This window comes from Notolepis coatsorum, assembly GCF_963971535.1.
Source record: "Notolepis coatsorum genome assembly, chromosome: 18".
Lineage (NCBI taxonomy): Eukaryota > Metazoa > Chordata > Actinopteri > Aulopiformes > Paralepididae > Notolepis > Notolepis coatsorum.
Window position 1 is genome coordinate 80806481 of NC_140182.1, and position 22662 is coordinate 80829142.

The 22662-nt window shown below is 50.6% G+C and overlaps 1 protein-coding gene across 2 annotated transcripts in view; it reads left to right on the forward strand.

The window, feature by feature from the left end:
- The window catches only part of ces2b (carboxylesterase 2b), a 111467-nt gene that overhangs the window by 68343 nt on the left and 20462 nt on the right, over positions 1-22662 (forward strand). For both annotated transcript variants that reach the window (XM_084334750.1, XM_084334751.1), the window contains 6 exons: positions 5330-5468; positions 6545-6678; positions 7148-7301; positions 7669-7773; positions 7869-7970; positions 8825-8968. In XM_084334750.1, the coding sequence (XP_084190876.1) occupies positions 5330-5468; positions 6545-6678; positions 7148-7301; positions 7669-7773; positions 7869-7970; positions 8825-8968 (778 nt within the window). The remainder of the gene's footprint in view (positions 1-5329; positions 5469-6544; positions 6679-7147; positions 7302-7668; positions 7774-7868; positions 7971-8824; positions 8969-22662) is intronic.

Consider the following 22662-nt stretch of genomic DNA (forward strand, 5'->3'; position numbering starts at 1 on the left):
ATAATTTCACAAATGTACCTTTAATGCCAGCATTCATCTGGCCACACCCCCATCCGCTTACCTATATAAGCAGGGATGGTGCCACACACTCATCTCCTTCTCAAATTTCATCACAAGCAACGTGTTGCTCATATGCCCACTTGACGTGGAGAAAAATATTGCTGGAAAAGCAATGTTTACGAGGAGAGGAAGAACAAGGAGATACGTTGACATCATATCTTTATTTTCTCTCTCACTATTTTCGAGAAAATACGGCGATGTTGTCTTCGTCACTGGAGTGTCTGGAAGATGGTGATCATTCTAAAACCCTCCACCGGTTTTCGTATTGGGAGCACGCCGCTGCATGCTTCTCAACTGCAGTTCCTTGTTGTGTTGGTTGGGGTGAAACCTTTCAGGCCACAGCTGAACTGTAGGACGCGCCGCTGTTGTGGGAAGCGGTGGGTTTCAGGTTGGGTCAGTACTGTTGCTGGCAGGCTTCACTTGTCTGTTAGTGCTATGGGGGCTAATTGACAATGTTTATGAAAACCGGCCCCAGGATAGGGTCCTTTGTTCAGCCTCCTAGGCGACAGAAGACCTTGGTCTGAAGACCATTGTAGTTTTAACTAGTGGGCCGCGACCATTAACACTGGTGATCCCTGTGTTTTCTGGACGAGTGGGTATCTCTCTGTCACCGTGTAGCCCCTTCTTTCATATCCAAATGAGAGTATTCCTTCACGAGGAGATATGTGCATAAGATGTTCGATAGCGGAAGATCTATGTTCAAGTCAGCTACACAGGCCAGTTTGGTATTGTGCTGACTCCGTCGGGTGTTGGTAAAATCACTGTTGTAAAGCTGTGTTGACATCTTGTTTCACTTTTCTCTTAAAAAGTGAGGAGGGTTTCAGAACGGCGGCCTGTCTGGGTGAGTGTTATATCATTGTGTACAAGTTCAGGTGATAGCTGCTTAGCTTACGGTTAGCCAGTCAGCTGTTAGCTGCGGCGTTAGCCTGCTGGGATCACTGCGTGGCCTACAGAGGTTGGGCCTACTGTTAGCCAGTCAGCTGTTAGCTGCGGCGCTAGCCTGTTGTGATCACTAGGAAACGTTAGCTTGCTGCTATCGGACAAGGCCAGCGCGGGGTAGCTCTGGCTACTCGCGCGCCGCCGCGAGCTCCCCTCTGGTCGCGTGCGCCGTTCGCTCGGCGTCTCGCGAGCAGGGGCAGTAGCGACCGACGGTTGGAGCGGCCATTAGCTTAATGCTACTCTGTTGAACGTGCTTTGATTATAACATGTTTTACACTCTTGACTACGACGTCATCTTTGACAGGGGATGTTCGTCGACCCTGCCCTGAGCCAGGACGGCAAGGATTGCGTCAACAAAAGGGACCGTAGCGACGGGTGGAGCGGCGACGCTGCCCAGATCGAACAACACAGGATGGCTGTGTTTCTACGGTGTCTTGAGACTGCACTTCGCTGATCTACGCTCCGGGTAGGACAAAGGTTTGACCAGACCTTATACGCATCTTCCGGCTTTACCTTCTACATGTTTTGTAAATAACGCTGTTTTCCAAAAACGTGTGTTGCTGCAATGCATTTGGGATACGACGCGAGTTTTGTGTGAACTGTCTTGTCACTGGTAATTAGCTTCTCCGGGCAAATCGGGTTGTTGTTACAGATGTGAAAATGATCTGGTTGTTGTGTGAGAAACATCATGTGTGTTGTTATGTACTGTGTACTCACAACTAAGGTAACTAACCTATGAAGCTATGCTTAGTGACAAATGAGTGAAAGAATATTCTTTTCTCAGCCTGTGATGACAATGAACAGTGTGTTCACATATTAACAGGTTCCTGTTTTAACTGGCCGTATTAAGGGTAAAGTAGGAGGATTGTGTTTTTCCCCACGGTTCCCTGGGGACTTCTTCATCCTCCTATCAGACATGTTGTTGCACTACATTGTGTCTTTGTGTGGTAGGGATGCGATGTAACCCTTAGCTTGATTGCTGAGGTTGTGCTATGACTGCTGGAGAAACTTTATTTTCCTAAAAGAAAAGATTGTTTGGTCGCTGTCGTGTGTGCTTAGCAAGGCCTGTGGCCGATACTAATCGAGAATTATGTATTCTCTCATTATGAAAAACGGCGTTCCTCTGTAGAGTGTTTTTGCGATTTTTTGTAGGTGATGATGGGTTGTGTGTGTCATGTGACCTGCAACTGGGTTGGACTGGCCACAGAAGCACATGTGTATGTTGGACCGGGGCTCTTAGCTCTCTATTCTGTGTTTTTTCCTTAGTAAAAATCAGATAGCAGGTTAGCTCATGCGCTGTGTGAAGCTGTCAAACGCTTCATAGATGTCATTACATCGTATCATGGGTGTGGGGTCGTAAAGGGGTGAACTGGTAACCTTTCCTCTCCCCCTTGTTTCTGTTGGTCAGGGGTACACCCCCTGTCCTTCAAGGTTCCTGTCACGTTGCGGTTCGGCACGTTACGGGGTGAGGGGGGGGGGGGGGGGGAGTTTCCTGGTCCCACGGCCTGGAATATTGGGCGTGTGCACCGCAGAAATTCCCCCGCCATAGAGTACGTCACCGTGCGCGTCTCTGTTGGTAGGACTTCCGTGTGCTGTTCAGGTCCATGTGATGGATCTGTTTCGGGGGGGTGGTCAGGGCTCCTCCTCACCAAGCGCCTATTCGGGCCTTCTGTGAGTTCGGACTCCTCCTTCCATGTGAGGGAGCCTCCATCAGAGTACAGAGCCTTCCTCCTCAGATTGTCAAAGTGAGTGGACCCTCTAGAAGGTGTCCTATTCTATTGTGTATGTATTCGATTCAATTCGATTATTGAGTGTGTATGGGTTCAGTGCCTCTTCCCCGGAGAGCCCTAAAAACCAATTTTTTACATGGCTCAAGGTGCAATATATTCTTTTCAATCTGTACAGCTCGCGTGGGAAGTCTCTCTGGGGATTCCCGTCTCCTTCCTATGGGAGGGTGGTGGGATGTAAAAATGTGAATTTTTTTTACCCCCGGCTGTGTAGACTGGGATACATACTGTTGGTGCTTCCTTCTTTTCTATTAAAAAAAGAGTTGGAGTTAGGAAGTGTCACACCCCTCTTGTCGTTCCCCTGGGCGCCTTGGGGATTCAATGACAGGTCTAAATAGCCTGTTCATTGATGTGGGTGTGTCCCGACGCACGTATAGTGCTAGCTCGCTATAAACAGGCGACTGACTGGCACGCCTTGGTTGCTTGAGGTTAAAACGGCGTTTTTATAGAGCAACTGAGATGGAGGTTTTTCCTCTTCCGACGACCACATCCCACGACCTGGGTTGGTTATCGACGGATTCTCGTTCATGTCTGGGGGATGATGACGGAATGGATCTGAACATATGTAGAGGGGTCTCACGCCCTGGGGGTGGGCCACCGGGCGCGGTTCGCCCGAACGTCTGGGTGGCGCCTTCTTTTCATGTTAAGATCAACACGCATATCTGCCCTTTCTCCTGGAGTAGGCATGTCGGCGTGGTTAGGGCACAGGACTGGTTCTGGTCACGCTGGTCCGGATCAGTTGAACCCGTTGTCCGCCGGGGATGCAGATCTGCTGTTCTGGTACCCTGAGGGACTTGGGCTTTTTTCAGGGGGAAAAATGCCAGGTCGGTCCGGGTGTCACAGGGTTAAGCACTATGGAGACCCTGGTTGGGTACGTTTTTACTTGAGGGGTTATAGGAACAACCACCGCATTGGGTAACGCCAAGGTGGTTGATTCCCTGGTGTGTTGGAGCAGTGTCAACTCCCGGGTTCACCGTTTGAGGGTGCCCCTGCACGTTCATGGCGTCTGCCAATCGTGTCAGCCTTCTCTGCCTCAACCCCTCTGGGTGGGGGTTTTTAAATGGAGGCTTGGTCATGCAACACCGCCAGCTTACGCTCCTTCCGCCGGGGCGGCTGTGTTCAGCTGTCCCCTCTGGCGCCTGTCTCGTCCGCAGTCTCCAGGCTAGGGTTAATAGCCTGTTGCCTGGTTTTTCCCCGGTGCGCTGCCTGCTTCCGTTGGTTAACCTTTTTTGTGTGCTTACGGCCATGCTGACTGCCTGTTCTGCAGGGTCAGTGTGCCAGGCGGTGTACTATTGGGGGGACAGGGCCCGCTCGGCTGAGGGGCCTTTGTCCGAATACGCTGGCGATGTGGGGGGCGGGGTCACTAAGTGCCCACCTGGTGGGGTCTTGATGCTGGCATCATGGACTTCTCCGGGCCCCCGTTCCAGGGGGTCCAGTCCCTTTGGTGGGTCTGGGTCTTCCTTCGCGCTCCGCTGCTACGGCCTTGCCACGGGGTTGGGTTTACCCTTGACCCCGTGATTCTGGGGGCAGTAACGAGGTTTATCCCTCCGTTCGTTCCCGGGTGGCATGCGGGTTGTGCGTGTGTGTAGTCGTGGGGTCAAGCCACGGTCTGCTCACCCTGTGCGTTGAGTTGCTTGAGTGCCTCTTCGCACGGTCGGGTCCGTCGCCCTCCCGTGAAGCCACCAATAGGGGGGGGTGCCCTCCATTAGGGTGGGTCGGGGGGGCTCGGCCCTCCCTGATCTGATGGTTGTGGGGGGCCTCAGCAGGGTACATTTGTCGAGCTTCTAGCTCCCGCTCAGCTCCTATTATGCATGAAACGCTGAGCGTGAGCTAGTGTGATACAGAACGTTAGGTTATGACTATAACCAAGTTCTGTTAACACTTAGTGAACGCTCAGCGTCTAGACGCCGCTGCGGCCCTTGATTTTTCATTGTGGTGAAATTTGTTGGGAAGGAGATGAGTGTGTGGCACCATCCCTGCTTATATAGGTAAGCGGATGGGGGTGTGGCCAGATGAATGCTGGCATTAAAGGTACATTTGTGAAATTATTCAGTGTATATATGCTGAAGCGAGATATATGCATGAAACGCTGAGCGTTCACTAAGTGTTAACAGAACTTGGTTATAGTCATAACCTAACGTTTACTAACGTGCACCCTTTTACCCCTTGATTTTAAAATATTTGACGAAAGTGCACTTTTTTTGTACTTTTTTTTTGTACTGACCGATCTATTTATTTATTGGACTGACAGATCAACAGTGTAGGGATCCCGTTCTGGCAGTGTCATGTCTCTTGTGCTTTGAAGTGTCATGTATGTCTCTTGTCCCTGTTTTGTCCTGTTTTGTCTTGAATGTATAGAAATGCAGCTGTTTGCCGTATCATGCTCTAAATTGCACCTTGTGGGACTAATAAAGGTTTTTGAATTGAATAATAATCCTCTATTCATTGCCATGTAGTGCTGTTGACAACAACACACACAGCACAAAACATGAAACATCTATTACTTTCATTAAATTAATAAAATTATTATTTATTATTTTCAGGTGTGTACAAGACAAACAGGCATCAGTTGACCTTGCAAAGAATTTCTCCGTGGAAATGGAACTCCCGGATGTATCGGAAGACTGCCTTTATGTCAACATTTACACTCCTGCCAAATCGGGTCAGAACAGCAAACTGCCTGTGAGTCTCAAAATGGAGTACTTCACCCAAAAACAATTATTTGCATATCAGTTACTCACCTTGTGATGCCTTGAATTCACGAAGGTTATTATTTTCCTCACATGCCTCCACGCGGGAAGGTAGCCATACTCGACAAATTTAAGTTAACAGGGCCAATTTTAACAACCGCAAAACTATATCAAAACATCTGTTTACAAACTCTCAAACACATCATTGTCATATTCTCAATACTTCACAAACACATGCACATCCGGCTAGCAAGATAGCCTAGCTTAGCACAAATTAATAGAAGCGGATACGAGAACAGCTAGCCTAGCTGTTGGCCAAAAACACCTCTTCTGGAGTTTTAAGGTAGGCTAGCTGATCCGTATCTGCTTCCATTTAATTTGTGCTAACTTTAAGCTAGGCTAGCATGCAGCCAGATAGCTTTCTACTGAACACACGGAGAGGAAATTGTTCTTCAAATTGACTAAATAACTAAACTACGCTGAATTCACATCAAATATCTTATGTTTCAACAAATCACATTCTAAAAGTGAATAACTGATAACTGTGATGGACGAACCCCATTCTGTGTTTCTGGATTCAAATGTTGAAAGATAATCACTTTAGTGGTCTATCAATCTATGTATTTATTTTGAATAAGGTCATGGTGTGGATCCAGGGAGGATGAATAATTATGGGTTACAATGATTGTACCATATACGTAATCATTACATTTTGAAAATATCCTTTTAAAATGTCCTACATTTGTCGATTGTCATGTGTTAGTCAGCTGTTTATTTTTTTCCTCATATTTATATATTCAGATCTAATTATATTGCTTATATTTATGTCTTTCTACTATTACCCTGCCCATACCTGTACCTTCCCCCTCCCATGCTGCCATTATGCCGAAGGGGATCAATAAAGGAATATCTCATCTTATCTTTAGTTTGTAGTCATGAAATAAATCTGTGATAGTGTTCTATGGTATAATTAGCATTTTAATAGTGGTAACCAGAAAGGTTCAATATCACAAAATTATATTTATTATAAATATATTGTTATAAAACAATATTTATTTTGTCCTTAAGGTCATGGTGTGGATCCATGGAGGAGGATTTGCTATTGGTTCTGCATCATTTTATGATGGTTCTGCTCTGGCTGCCTACCAAGATGTGGTCGTGGTTCTAATCCAGTATCGCCTTGGTTTACTGGGGCTCTTCAGGTAAGATCATAGACTGTAAAAGATGGATTCAGAACTGTAATTGTTCAATAATGTACCATAGAATGGGGGGAAAGGCGGAGTATATGAGAAAGACCTATGGCTCTGACACTAAACATTTAAAATACTGCTGTGCTGAAGCACCAATTTCATGATTTTATGTCTATTTTATGTGTATCGGTGATAATCAAACCGTAAACAAAGAGGCCTATTAAGATGTTCGATCCTAATATGAAAAACTGTGATTTAATGTTATATGCCTTACCTTGACTTTGTCTATTTTATGCAAATTGTATGCCTAAATATTATGTCTTCACTTTATGTATTTCTTGATCTGCCAATTTTGTGCTCATTTTATGTCACCGTCTTTTTTTTTTTACTGTTGTGAAGCACTTTGAGCTGCAATTCTTGTATCAAAGCAAAGGTGCTATACAAATAAAGTTTATTATTATTGTCTCCGTTCTTAAACCAGCACCGGAGATGAGAACATCCCAGGGAACTTTGGGCTACTGGACCAGGTGGAAGCCCTGCGCTGGGTCCAGGAGCACATCCACAACTTTGGAGGAGACCCTGGTTCAGTCACCATATTTGGAGAGTCTGCTGGTGGAGTGAGTGTATCCCTTCTGGTGAGGAAACACACACACACACACACACACACACACACACACCTTTCAATTGACCCTATCTCGAGCCCTGTTTTCGCGATCCTCCAATCACAACTAGGGAAGCAAATGGCCAGGGCTTGAGAAGCAAATGGCTCAGGAGGTGGAGCGGTCGTCTGATCTAAAGGTTCTCGGTTTGATTCTTAGTACTAGATTATTAGATAATTTTCTGTGTGAAAAGTAGATTATATTATTCTCTGTGTGAACAGTAGATTATTAGATTAGTCTCTGTGTGAAAATAGATTATTCGATTATTCTCTGTGAAAAGTATATTATTAGATTTGATTATTATTGTTCTTTTTGTCTCTGATTCCTTGTTCTTTACCGGCAGCTTCTCTCTCCGTTGTCTGTGGGCTTGTTCCATGGCGCCATAGCAGAGAGTGGCACCGCAGCAATGGATTTACTCATTAACCTCAACCCTCTGCCTGGAGCACAGGTTGGTGTTGGAACCAGGATAGACAATATGTTAAAATATGTACGGTATACAAATAAAAACCTTTTACAGTCATCTTCATTGTTCTCATCTTGTAGATGATAGCAACCATGTTAGGCTGTGACAATTCCACCACGGAGAAGATTGCTGAATGTGTGATGGAGTTGACAGTTGACAACATTGTGAAGATCCACAAAGAGGTGGGTTTTTCCATGTAATGCTTACTCGAATGCAAATGCTTAGTGACCCTAGAAGCATTGTATTGATTGATTGATCATTTATTCTTTATTAATCACCACTGAGAAATTGGGGTCTTGTCAGTAGAAATCGGGGCTGTCCTGAATACCATTTTGTGGCCTTCATAATAAATATATATATATATAAAGTAGCGCTGTCAATAGATGATTTTTTTTTAACAATTTTCTGTAATTAATCTAGATTAAAAATCGCATTTTTCAATTACATTTTTCTACTTAAGACCGAAACTTGTAACAGATATTTACTTGAGTAAAAGCATGGAATTAATGTAGAATCAACACAAAGAAAATATATTTAGATTCAAAGACTATTTTAATAGCTTTCTTTGATCTTTGAATAGTTTCTCTCCTGTGAAATACAAATGTTCAAGACAAAACCATATTACACACTGATCCATATTTAATATGACGCCTTTGTCCATCTTCGCGCGTGACTGTCCTCTAACCAGGCGGCTCGCTTTATCTAGTTTGGCTGCACACGTTATGGGTCCGCCGCGACAGGAAGTAAACAAAACTGCGTTAACGGCGTTACATTTTTTGTAACGCGTTATTTAATTAATCTCCAAAGTTAAAGCATTAATTTTGACAGCACTAATAAAAAGCCTTAGCTTGCCTATTCACATACTGACAATAATCATGTTGAGAGATATTTACAGATTGACCACCATATTAAGTCATGAACATAACTGAAAATGTTGTATTGGTGCATCCCTAATACCCACATGTTACTCTTTCTGCATAATTATCTGGGTCCAGCATACAAACACGTCTCGAGTTACTCATCTTGTCTTTTCTAGAATCCAATGCTGATGCTTGGGGTGACTGTTGACACGCAGTTTCTGGTCAAGTCTCCAATGGAGCTTTTGGAAAATCACGAGGTGCATAATGTGCCCTTTCTCCTTGGGGTCAACAGTGACGAAATGGGATGGATAGTGCCAAACGTAAGTTAATGTAATTTTTCATTGTCTAATATGGGAGGGGAGAGAAGCACGCACTGCATGTTAAAGAGGGTTGTGGCTTGGTAGATATTTCCATGAAGTTTACACCGGCCATCTAATATAATGATAAGATATTCCTTTATTGATCCCCTTGGGGAAATTCGGGAGTCATAGCAGCATGAGGTATGGGGGGGGGGGGTACAGGTATGGGCATGGTAATAGTATACATAAATATAGGCAATAAAACTATAGTAAAGATAAAAATAAGCATACTGTTATGGTTTGTAACCGACCCCAATCGCACAACACAAGACAGGTATGAGAGTAAGCCAAGAACTGGGCATTTATTGAATACAACAGAAAAGCGGCACTGTCCCTTTAAGGGAGAACACAAAAATACTGGAACAAGGAAAAAGGGCAATGTGCCTTTAAGAGGCGAGCAGGCTAAGGGGAAGGCTAAGGGAGAACACAAAATACTGGAAAACAAGAACTAGGGAAAATAGGCACTGTGCCTTTAAGAGGCGAGCAGGCTAAGGGGCTAAGGCTAAAGGACAGGGCCAGGGCAAGGACAGGGCAGGAACAGGGGCAACGGAGAGGGGAACAGGGACAGAGGCCCGCGGAGGCGGGCTGGAGACAGGGACAGAGAAAACAGGGTTAAGGCCTTGGACAGGGCGAGGGACTGGGGCACTGGAGAGGGGAACAGGGACAGAGGCCCGCGGAGGCGGGCTGGAGACAGGGACAGAGAGAACAGGGTTAAGGCCTTGGACAGGGCGAGGGACTGGGGCACTGGAGAGGGGAACAGGGACAGAGGCCCGCGGAGGCGGGCTGGAGACAGGGACAGAGAGAACAGGGTTAAGGCCTTGGACAGGGCGAGGGGCAGAGCTGCTTACAGGGATGGAGTAGGAGCGCGCAGGCTAGACGTCTGGAGGAGAGCGCGCCGGCTCGGAGAGACACATCCTCCCGTAGAGAATTAGAGAGCGATGCGCGTCTGGAGTGGAGCGCGTCTGCTTGGAGAACGCGCCGGTTCGGAGAGCGCGCCGGCTCGGAGAGACACATCCTCCCGTAGAGAATTAGAGAGCGATGCGCGTCTGGAGTGGAGCGCGTCTGCTGAAGGAGCGCGTCTGCTGTAGGAGCGCATCAGCGCGGAGTCTGGAGTGGTGCGCGTCTGCTTGGAGAACGCGCCGGTTCGGAGAGCGCGCCGGCTCGGAGAGACACATCCTCCCATAGAGAATTAGAGAGCGAAGCGCGTCTGGAGTGGAGCGCGTCTGCTGAAGGAGCGCGTCTGCTGTAGGAGCGCATCAGCGCGGAGTCTGGAGTGGTGCGCGTCTGCTTGGAGAACGCGCCGGTTCGGAGAGCGCGCCGGCTCGGAGAGACACATCCTCCCGTAGAGAATTAGAGAGCGATGCGCGTCTGGAGTGGAGCGCGTCTGCTGAAGGAGCGTGTCTGCTGTAGGAGCGCATCAGCGCGGAGTCTGGAGTGGTGCGCGTCTGCTGTAGGAGCGCATCAGCGCGGAGTCTGGAGTGGTGCGCGTCTGCTGTAGGAGCGCATCAGCGCGGAGTCTGGAGTGGTGCGCGTCTGCTGTAGGAGCGCATCAGCGCGGAGTCTGGAGTGGTGCGCGTCTGCTGTAGGAGCGCATCAGCGCGGAGTCTGGAGTGGTGCGCGTCTGGCGCGGGGTCTGGAGTGGAACACTGGAATACCTCCCATAGAGAATTAGAGAGCGCAGTACTGTGTCCCACTCCAGGCAAAACGGCGACAGGTGGCGAAGGCTGGCACCTCGTCTCACGCCGGAGATGAAACAGCATCCAGAATACAGAACAGATACAGATAGGGAATCTCCCGTAGGAGCTTACAGATAGAGAACGACCCGACAAGGACTGGGGGGGAGATCGAGGTATTTAAAGCCCACTGGGGCGCTAATTAGAACACACATCAGGTGCGTGATGGTAATTGATACTTGACTTCGAAGTGTGTGTTCGGCAAGGACCAATCAAACACATAATGAAAGGTAGTCCAAGGGTGTGGGCTGCTGAAGAGCAGACGAGAGTAAACGAACGCGAGGGTGGGGGCTGGAGAGGTGAGGAGACAGGGAATTAAAGGTCCAGGGAACAGGAATTAAAGGTCCAGGGAAGAGGCGAACCTCACAGTAACGACAACGTGAGGGTGGGGGCTGGTGAGGTGAGGAGACAGGGAATAAAAGGTCCAGGGAACAGGAATTAAAGGTCCAGGGAAGAGGCAAACCTCACAGTACCAGGGAATGCAATAAATCAACAACGACAACGCGAGGGTGGGGGCTGGTGAGGTGAGGAGACAGGGAATTAAAGGTCCAGGGAACAGGCGAACCTCACAGTACTCCCCCCTCCACGGGAGCCACCGGGCGACCCAAAAATACAGACAGAGGGGCAGGGGACCAAACCAAGGCAACAAACAAAAAATTACTGGGCCATGCTAGCAGGGGAAGCTACACCAAAAGTGGGGCTAGCAAAGGGACAGGGTAGCTGAGGGGTAACTAGGGTAGCTGAGGGGTAACTAGGGTAGCTGAGGGGTAACTAGGGTAGCTGAGGGGTAACTAGGGTAGCTGAGGGGTAACTAGGGTAGCTGAGGGGTAACTAGAGGAGCTGAGGGGTAACTAGAGGAGCTGAGGGGTAACTAGAGGAGCTGAGGGGTAACCAGAGGAGCTGAGGGGTAACTAGAGGAGCTGAGGGGTAACTAGAGGAGCTGAGGGGTAACTAGAGGAGCTGAGGGGTAACCAGAGGAGCTGAGGGGTAACTAGAAAAGCTGAGGGGTAACTAGAGGAGCTGAGGGGTATCTAGAGGGCACTGATAGCTATAGGGCCTATGCTAGCTGTAATGCTACATTAACATAGAGGCTGCGCTAGCTGCCGGAGCTAGGCTAGCAGACAGGGCTGGACCAGCATGAGAGAACAAGCTAGCTGGAAGGACAGTCCTAGCTGTGGGGAAACTGACCTAACAGGGGAGCTAACAGGGGAGACTAACAGGCTAACAGGGGAGCTAACAGGGAAGCTAACAGGGGAGCTAACAAAGGCTAACAGGGACTAAAGGACAAACTCAACATACACTGTCTGTGCTGGCTGGGGTCGTCGACTGGTCGGGTCGTACTGTTATGGTTTGTAACCGACCCCAATCGCACAACACAAGACAGGTATGAGAGTAAGCCAAGAACTGGGCATTTATTGAATACAACAGAAAAGCGGCACTGTCCCTTTAAGGGAGAACACAAAAATACTGGAACAAGGAAAAAGGGCAATGTGCCTTTAAGAGGCGAGCAGGCTAAGGGGAAGGCTAAGGGAGAACACAAAATACTGGAAAACAAGAACTAGGGAAAATTAGAATTAGAGAGCGAAGCGCGTCTGGAGTGGAGCGCGTCTGCTGAAGGAGCGCGTCTGCTGTAGGAGCGCATCAGCGCGGAGTCTGGAGTGGTGCGCGTCTGCTTGGAGAACGCGCCGGTTCGGAGAGCGCGCCGGCTCGGAGAGACACATCCTCCCGTAGAGAATTAGAGAGCGATGCGCGTCTGGAGTGGAGCGCGTCTGCTGAAGGAGCGTGTCTGCTGTAGGAGCGCATCAGCGCGGAGTCTGGAGTGGTGCGCGTCTGCTGTAGGAGCGCATCAGCGCGGAGTCTGGAGTGGTGCGCGTCTGCTGTAGGAGCGCATCAGCGCGGAGTCTGGAGTGGTGCGCGTCTGCTGTAGGAGCGCATCAGCGCGGAGTCTGGAGTGGTGCGCGTCTGCTGTAGGAGCGCATCAGCGCGGAGTCTGGAGTGGTGCGCGTCTGGCGCGGGGTCTGGAGTGGAACACTGGAATACCTCCCATAGAGAATTAGAGAGCGCAGTACTGTGTCCCACTCCAGGCAAAACGGCGACAGGTGGCGAAGGCTGGCACCTCGTCTCACGCCGGAGATGAAACAGCATCCAGAATACAGAACAGATACAGATAGGGAATCTCCCGTAGGAGCTTACAGATAGAGAACGACCCGACAAGGACTGGGGGGGAGATCGAGGTATTTAAAGCCCACTGGGGCGCTAATTAGAACACACATCAGGTGCGTGATGGTAATTGATACTTGACTTCGAAGTGTGTGTTCGGCAAGGACCAATCAAACACATAATGAAAGGTAGTCCAAGGGTGTGGGCTGCTGAAGAGCAGACGAGAGTAAACGAACGCGAGGGTGGGGGCTGGAGAGGTGAGGAGACAGGGAATTAAAGGTCCAGGGAACAGGAATTAAAGGTCCAGGGAAGAGGCGAACCTCACAGTAACGACAACGTGAGGGTGGGGGCTGGTGAGGTGAGGAGACAGGGAATAAAAGGTCCAGGGAACAGGAATTAAAGGTCCAGGGAAGAGGCAAACCTCACAGTACCAGGGAATGCAATAAATCAACAACGACAACGCGAGGGTGGGGGCTGGTGAGGTGAGGAGACAGGGAATTAAAGGTCCAGGGAACAGGCGAACCTCACAGTACTCCCCCCTCCACGGGAGCCACCGGGCGACCCAAAAATACAGACAGAGGGGCAGGGGACCAAACCAAGGCAACAAACAAAAAATTACTGGGCCATGCTAGCAGGGGAAGCTACACCAAAAGTGGGGCTAGCAAAGGGACAGGGTAGCTGAGGGGTAACTAGGGTAGCTGAGGGGTAACTAGGGTAGCTGAGGGGTAACTAGGGTAGCTGAGGGGTAACTAGGGTAGCTGAGGGGTAACTAGGGTAGCTGAGGGGTAACTAGAGGAGCTGAGGGGTAACTAGAGGAGCTGAGGGGTAACTAGAGGAGCTGAGGGGTAACCAGAGGAGCTGAGGGGTAACTAGAGGAGCTGAGGGGTAACTAGAGGAGCTGAGGGGTAACTAGAGGAGCTGAGGGGTAACCAGAGGAGCTGAGGGGTAACTAGAAAAGCTGAGGGGTAACTAGAGGAGCTGAGGGGTATCTAGAGGGCACTGATAGCTATAGGGCCTATGCTAGCTGTAATGCTACATTAACATAGAGGCTGCGCTAGCTGCCGGAGCTAGGCTAGCAGACAGGGCTGGACCAGCATGAGAGAACAAGCTAGCTGGAAGGACAGTCCTAGCTGTGGGGAAACTGACCTTGCTAGCTGAAAGGGCAGTCCTAGCAGTGGGAGAAAACTGACCTTGCTAGCTGAAGGGGCAGTCCTAGCAGTGGGGAAACTGACCTTGCTAGCTGAAGGGGCAGTCCTAGCAGTGGGAGAAAACTGACCTTGCTAGCTGAAGGGGCAGTCCTAGCAGTGGGGAAACTGACCTTGCTAGCTGAAGGGGCAGTCCTAGCAGTGGGAGAAAACTGACCTTGCTAGCTGAAGGGGCAGTCCTAGCAGCGGGAGAAAACTGACCTTGCTAGCTGAAGGGGCAGTCCTAGCAGTGGGAGAAAACTGACCTTGCTAGCTGAAGGGGCAGTCCTAGCAGTGGGGAAACTGACCTTGCTAGCTGAAGGGGCAGTCCTAGCAGTGGGGAAACTGACCTTGCTAGCTGAAGGGGCAGTCCTAGCAGTGGGAGAAAACTGACCTTGCTAGCTGAAGGGGCAGTCCTAGCAGTGGGAGAAAACTGACCTTGCTAGCTGAAGGGGCAGTCCTAGCAGTGGGGAAACTACACAAAAAGTGGAGGCCAAGCAGAGGGACCGGGTTAGCTGCCTGGGCATGGCTAGCTACAGGGCCTATGCTAGCTGCAAGGGCTGCATTAACATAGAGGCTGTGCTAGCAGCCGGGGCCATGCTGGTAGTAGAGGCCTGGCAAGCTGCAGGGGAGCTAACGAGGCTAACAGGGAACCTAACAGGGGAGACTAACAGACTAAACAGGGGAGCTAACAGGCTAACAGGGGAGCTAACAGGGAAGCTAACAGGGGAGTCAACAGGGGAACTAACAAAGGCTAACAGGGGAGCTAACAGGGGAGACTAACAGGCTAACAGGGGAGCTAACAGGGAAGCTAACAGGGGAGCTAACAAAGGCTAACAGGGACTAAAGGACAAACTCAACATACACTGTCTGTGCTGGCTGGGGTCGTCGACTGGTCGGGTCGTACTGTTATGGTTTGTAACCGACCCCAATCGCACAACACAAGACAGGTATGAGAGTAAGCCAAGAACTGGGCATTTATTGAATACAACAGAAAAGCGGCACTGTCCCTTTAAGGGAGAACACAAAAATACTGGAACAAGGAAAAAGGGCAATGTGCCTTTAAGAGGCGAGCAGGCTAAGGGGAAGGCTAAGGGAGAACACAAAATACTGGAAAACAAGAACTAGGGAAAATAGGCACTGTGCCTTTTAAGGGGGAACACAAAATACTGGAAAACAAGAACTAGGGAAAATAGGCACTGTGCCTTTAAGAGGCGAGCAGGCTAAGGGGCTAAAGGACAGGGCCAGGGCAAGGACAGGGCAGGAACAGGGGCAACGGAGAGGGGAACAGGGACAGAGGCCCGCGGAGGCGGGCTGGAGACAGGGACAGAGAAAACAGGGTTAAGGCCTTGGACAGGGCGAGGGACTGGGGCACTGGAGAGGGGAACAGGGACAGAGGCCCGCGGAGGCGGGCTGGAGACAGGGACAGAGAGAACAGGGTTAAGGCCTTGGACAGGGCGAGGGACTGGGGCACTGGAGAGGGGAACAGGGACAGAGGCCCGCGGAGGCGGGCTGGAGACAGGGACAGAGAGAACAGGGTTAAGGCCTTGGACAGAGCGAGGAGCAGAGCTGCTTACAGGGATGGAGTAGGAGCGCGCAGGCTAGACGTCTGGAGGAGAGCGCGCCGGCTCGGAGAGACTCATCCTCCCGTAGAGAATTAGAGAGCGATGCGCGTCTGGAGTGGAGCGCGTCTGCTTGGAGAACGCGCCGGTTCGGAGAGCGCGCCGGCTCGGAGAGACACATCCTCCCGTAGAGAATTAGAGAGCGATGCGCGTCTGGAGTGGAGCGCGTCTGCTGAAGGAGCGCGTCTGCTGTAGGAGCGCATCAGCGCGGAGTCTGGAGTGGTGCGCGTCTGCTTGGAGAACGCGCCAGTTCGGAGAGCGCGCCGGCTCGGAGAGACACATCCTCCCGTAGAGAATTAGAGAGCGAAGCGCGACGGCGCTAGGTGGCGAAGGCTGGCACCTCGTCTCACGCCGGAGATGAAACAGCATCCAGAATACAGAACAGATACAGATAGGGAATCTCCCGTAGGAGCTTACAGATAGAGAACGACCCGACAAGGACTGGGGGGGAGATCGAGGTATTTAAAGCCCACTGGGGCGCTAATTAGAACACACATCAGGTGCGTGATGGTAATTGATACTTGACTTCGAAGTGTGTGTTCGGCAAGGACCAATCAAACACATACTGAAAGGTAGTCCAAGGGTGTGGGCTGCTGAAGAGCAGACGAGAGTAAACGAACGCGAGGGTGGGGGCTGGAGAGGTGAGGAGACAGGGAATTAAAGGTCCAGGGAACAGGAATTAAAGGTCCAGGGAAAAGGCGAACCTCACAGTAACGACAACGCGAGGGTGGGGGCTGGTGAGGTGAGGAGACAGGGAATAAAAGGTCCAGGGAACAGGAATTAAAGGTCCAGGGAAGAGGCGAACCTCACAGTACCAGGGAATGCAATAAATCAACAACGACAACGCGAGGGTGGGGGCTGGTGAGGTGAGGAGACAGGGAATTAAAGGTCCAGGGAACAGGCGAACCTCACACATACTCTATAAAAAATTTCAGAATATAAGAATATGAACAAGTATAAAATACATAAAATCTGAATATATAGTTCAAGTTCAAGTTTCTTTAATAGTTGTCATACAGAAGTACAGAATACTTTTATACAAAATGCTTCTTACTGTTACGCTCCAGAGACTGTGCAAGACAAGATAAGTATGAAATAAAATAACATAGTATAGCATGTAAATTAGAAGTAAAAAATTAGGTCACAGTGTTCAGTATAGACATATGTAGAATGTTCGATGCATAATAGACGTAACTGAGTTACCATATAACAATATACTATGCAGTGTACTAATATACAATACTATATAGTGCAAAGCAGAAATGGGATGAGGTACAATTTACAGTAGGTGTACGAGTTGTAGTGCAAATCCTTTATCAATAAATATAAAGTGTGTTTGTGTGATCTAAAGTGTGGAGAGTGGGTGCTGCAGTGTGTTGTTTGTTTAAGTGAGTGTGTGCGTGTGGGTGTGTGTGCTATGTGCAATTGATGGTTGTTGCATAGTGTTTATTGTTCGTTGAGCAGCCTGATGGCCTGGGGATAGAAGCTTCTTCTGAGTCTTTCTGTGCTTGCCTTAAGACTCCGGTATCGCTTGCCTGACCGCAGCAGTTCAAAGAGGCAGTTGTTCGGGTGGCTGGAGTCCTTGATGATTCTCTTCGCCTTCCCCCTGCACCGCTTGTTGTAAATGTTCTGGAGGGTGGGAAGCCCCCCTCCAATTGTGCGTTCGGCTGAACGTGTCACTCTTTGTAGTCTGCTACGGTCTTGTGCAGTGCTATTCCCAAACCAGGAGGTGATGTTGCCAGTCAGGATGCTCTCTATTGTACATGAGTAGAAGTTCCTAAGGATCTTCTGACTGACTTGGAACTTCCTTAGGCGCCTGAGGAAGTAGAGGCGTTGTCGTGCCTTCTTCACAACACTGTCAATGTGTGTGGTCCATGTCAAGTCCTCGGATATGTGGGCTCCGAGGTACTTGAAACTGTTCACTCTCTCAACCGGTGCCCCGTCGATGCTGAGGGGGCTGTAGTCCTTGACCCCCGACCTCCTGAAGTCCACAATAATCTCTTTTGTTTTGCTGACGTTCAGGGAGAGGCAGTTCTCCTGACACCACTGTGACAGATTCTCTACCTCTTCCAGGTAGGCCCTCTCGTCGTTGGCAGAGATCAGGCCCACCACTACTGTGTCATCAGCAAATTTGATGATTGTGTTGTTGTTCCGCTGTGCCACGCAGTCATGTGTGTACAGGGAGTAGAGGAGGGGGCTCAGAACACAGCCCTGGGGGGCCCCTATGTTGAGCGTGATGGATGAGGAGGTGCAGTTGCCTGCTCGTACCACCTGGGGTCTGCCCATCAGGAAGTCCAAGACCCACTGGCAGAGGTCATAGTTCAAGCCCAGGTCCCTGAGCTTGGCTATGAGTTTGGAGGGGACTATGGTATTGAATGCTGAGCTGTAGTCGATGAACAGCATTCTCACATAGTTCCCCTGCCTCTTGTCCAGGTGTGATGCTGCTGTGTGCAGCACATGGGCTATGGCGTCCTCCGTGGACCTGTTGGGGCGATATGCAAATTGCAGGGGGTCCAGGTTGATGGGGAGGGAGGAACAGATGTAGCCCTTCACTAGCTTCTCAAAGCACTTCATGGCTATGGAGGTGAGGGCTACAGGGCGGTAGTCGTTGAGGCAAGCGGGCGTCGATTTTTTGGGTACAGGGATGATGGTGGACTTCTTCAGACAGGTGGGGATGACAGCCTGTTCCAAGGACAGGTTAAAGATGTCAGTGAATACCGGGGCCAGTTGGTCGGCACAGACTTTTAGGACGCGGCCGGGGATGCCGTCCAGTCCTGCTGCCTTCCTGATATTCACTTTTTTAAAGATCCGTCTCACCTCATGCTCTGTTACCCTGAACACTGAGTCTCCATCAGCAGACCCCCCCCCCCCCCCCCCCATTGCCGTGGTTTGTAGGCTGGTGTTGTAATTCACAGCCTCAAACCTCGCATAGAAGGAATTGAGATCATTTGCTAAGGAGATGTCACTGTTCAGTTTGAGGGAGGTGCCTTTGTAATCTGTCATTGTTCTGAGGCCCTGCCACATACCTCTAGAGTCAGCCTGTTCAAACTAAAGTTCAACTTTATCCCTGTAACGCCGTTTTGCCTCTATTACTGCTCTCCTGACGTTGTGTCTTGCCGTCTTGTGTTCTTCCATGTTGCCTGTCACCAGCCCGGTGTTGTAGGCTGATGTGCGCACTTTCAGAGCCTCACGGACGGATTTATCTACCCAGGGCTTTTGATTTGGGTAGATTCTAATTGTGGTAGAGGGGATTGTTTCTTCTACTAGAGTACAGACAAAGTCAAGCACCGTTTCAGTGTATTCGTTAATATTGGCTGTGTTATCACGGAATACCCTCCAGTCTGTGCATTCAAGCGCAGCTTGGAGTGTCTCCTCTGACGTCACGGTCCAACGCTTAACCTCTCGCGATACTACAGGCGTTCGCTTGAGACTTTGTTTATACTTTGGCAAAAGAAAAATTAAAAAGTCAAGTATACAGTATACACAGATATATGTCATACATTATAGGTTATAGTCCGTGAAGTTACATGGGGTAAGAGTCCGACACACTTGGTGATCAGACATTCCTAGTAGTTCTCGAGTTCTGCTGCTGTTAGTTCTCCGGCTGCTGGTAGTTGGCTAAATCATGTCATTCACTGCTGCCTTACGCCCTAGTGACGTACTATAAAGCACTAGGCGTGGTCACCACTCGCCCTTCCTCTATTTCGTTTCCATCATGGCGGATGCTTGCACCCTGTGAACTAGTGTAATGAAAAGTTTAGAGAAATTGCGCAATGTTGAGTGCTTACCGGAGATTTGCCTACCCCTGGAATCTTCACGGCATGTTCCAACGACACGTCGGGTCTATCCTGGTGTTTCCTCGTCTTGTGGCAGCAGATCGAGGGACAGCGTGCAAGGTTTGGCTATCGAGCCGGCTCGTACACAGGTAGGCTCTGTGTCATCAGGCATTAACGCTGGTGTTAGTAATGCTGCTGGTTGTTTTGTTACACAACCGAGTTGTGTGTCGGCGCCAGGGGTGGGATGTTTTGGTGAACGTCCCTCTGAGTTGGACGTTTTCCAGGCGATCTTGGAGCGCGCTGCTAACACTAATGCTATAATGCTGGGTCACTGTTTTAATGTTCCCCGCCGTGGGATGTCACTGCTTTTCCCTCCTCTTAACCGGTTCATTGATGAAGGTCAGTCGGTAGCTAATGTGGGGGGTTTTGCTGAGTCTTATTTACCCTTTTTACGGGTGAATGGGTTGACAACAGGGCGCAGGGCGGGTGTGCCGTGGCTAGAGAGCCAGGTAGCATCGATCCTGTGCCCCGGCGGGGTTGAGCGGTGTCCCACCCGGAAGCCGACGCTTGAGAGCAAGTCGGCCCGGCAGGTGGCAGTATGGACTGATGAGAGTTATACTGCTACAGGATGGAATTTAGCGGCGGCCAGTGTTGTGGCTCAGCTGACTGTTTTTCTGTCCACATTAGCGTCGGGTAGTGGGGCTACAGGACCAGCCGACGCTGAAAACATTTAGCATGTTTTTGGTGTTATAGAGATCTTGACTCAGTCGCAAGCTATAACTGCGGGGAGGATTAGGATGCTATCAACGCTTGTTAATAGGCATTTCTGGTTGGAGCAGTCTCCTCTTGGGCTCCTCTTTCCGCGGAAGGACTCTTTGGTCGTTCTGCGGAGACGCGGGCGGTTGTTGACCTAGGTCCCACACCGCCTCACGCTATGCAGCCAGAGGTTGGAGCACGGCCTCGTCAGCAACTGTGGCGAGGCCCTCGACAGTCGGCCATGTTTCCCCCGCCAGTGGTACCCTGGGCGTCGAGTCAACAGGTGTCCACAAGGCCGACAGCCTTGGCGGCCGAGGGATCGGCCATGTTGGATGTGCTCGGCTTGGAATATACAAGCCGTCGCCATTCTGCCGTGAGCAGCCCGCTCCCCGATCACTCCTTCCCCCGTCACCAGCGGAAAAGGGGCTCTGATCGGTTTCCTTTGGCTGAGGGCCGCGAGCCTTCATTGAAGCGCATGCGGCCCCACGTTTCGCTTCTCATGGGGACAGGGGCTGACACCCAGTTGATGGCTGAGCCTGGGTCTGTCCGTGAGAATGTTGTGCTGTCACGTGGCTCCCTCGCCACACGTTGTGCGATTGATGAGCCTGGTGTTACGGCTGCCACTATTGACGGTGGTCAGCAGGGGGACTCGAGGCCTCTTCGAAAGAATGCTCAGCACGGGTTACCCCGACCTCGCCTTCGCCAGGCGGGGTATCACGTTGATGCCTCCCACTCCCGCGAGATCGGCAGTGGTCTGAAAAGAAGAGGCGCGCGTGATTTGGGTGGTAGCAATATCACTGCAGGGCTACGGTGTGTAGGAACCCATGGGGTCCTCACGCCTTGCATGTCTGGCTGCAGAACAACTCCTCAGCATGTTCTGGAGGGGTGTTCAGTGGGGGAGCGTGTGTCACCTAGTTTGATGTCAGCTTCTCCCGTATCAAACCAGCCCTTTCTGTCGACCCTTTGGGTGCGAACGCCCTGTTCGCTTTGGCGGGTTCAGAGGCTACGCACAGCGGGAGGGACCGGGCCGCCTATCTACTGTTCCTTGCGGCCCAGCGTCAGTTGACGGCGGGTGCGCTCTGGGATTATTATCACATATGGCTACAAGAGTGCCATATGTCAAGGTGGGTAGAGAGAACGTTGAGGCGGGGGCTTGTTTTGCAGTTCGCACAACCCCACCCTCCGTTTTCAGGTTTGGTGCAGACCCTATTGTCAGGGTCAGCAGCAGTGACAGCTCTGGCCGACGAGATCCAATCTCTGTTGGCGAAGCAGGCCGTAGTCGTGGTCCCGAGGGAGGACGCGATGTCAGGCATCTACTCCCGTTATTTTCTGGTGCCCAAAAAAACGGGAGGTGTCAGACCTATACTGGATCTGTCTGCGTTCAATCGTCTGATTGTGGCGAGACCATTCAGAATGTTGACCGTCAAACACCTGCTACTTGCTGTCAGGGTGGGAGACTGGTTCACCTCCATAGACCTGAAGGATGCGTATTTTCACATCCCGATTTTCCCTGCTCACAGGAAGTTCCTACGGTTCCTATTTCAGGGCGTAGTGTACGAATACCAGAGGTTGCCGTTCGGCTACTCTCTGGCTCCCCGCACATTCACCAAGTGCGTAGAGACTGCGCTGGAGCCTCTACGTCGTCAGGGGATACAAATTATTTTCTATCTCGACAACATATTGCTCCTCAGTCGGTCGGAGGAGGTCGCCAGGTCTCATACCAGGCTGGTGGTGGAATTCCTCACCAGGCTGGGTTTTGCTGTGAACTGGAAAAAGAGTACGCCTCTTCCCAGTCAACAGTATTTGGGCTTGGTTCTGAGTTCAAGACCCATGAGGGTAACCCTCTCGGAGCGACGGAGGGTGTCTATCCTCCACGCGCTCGGGGGTTTCCGTCCTGGAGGGACGGTCACGGCGCTGCAGGTGATGCGCCTGCTCGGTATGATGGCATCTGCTCACGCTGTGGTCCCTCTTGGCCTCCTCTTCATGAGGAGGATACAGAGGTGGTTCTCCAGTATGAGAATAGACCCGGTGAGGGACAAATGGAAACGGTTGACGGTTCCTTTGTCGATACGGCGGGATCTCGCCCACTGGAGGAGGACTGGTATCCTCACCAACTGGGTCCCCATGGACAGCAGGCGTTCACACGTCACGGTCTTCACCGACGCTTCCCTCACGGGATGGGGAGGGACGTGTCGGACCGACGCAGTAGGGGGCAGCTGGACGATCCATGCTGCCCGGTCTACCCTGCACATCAATGTGTTGGAATTGAAGGCGGTCCTCCTGGTCCTCAGACGGCTCGCCCACTTGGTAGTAGGTGAGCACGTTTTGGTCAGGACGGACAGTATGACAGCAGCGGCGTATATCAACAGGCAGGGTGGAGTACACTCCACCGCTCTGCACCGGGCGGCGGTCGGGGCTCTGGCT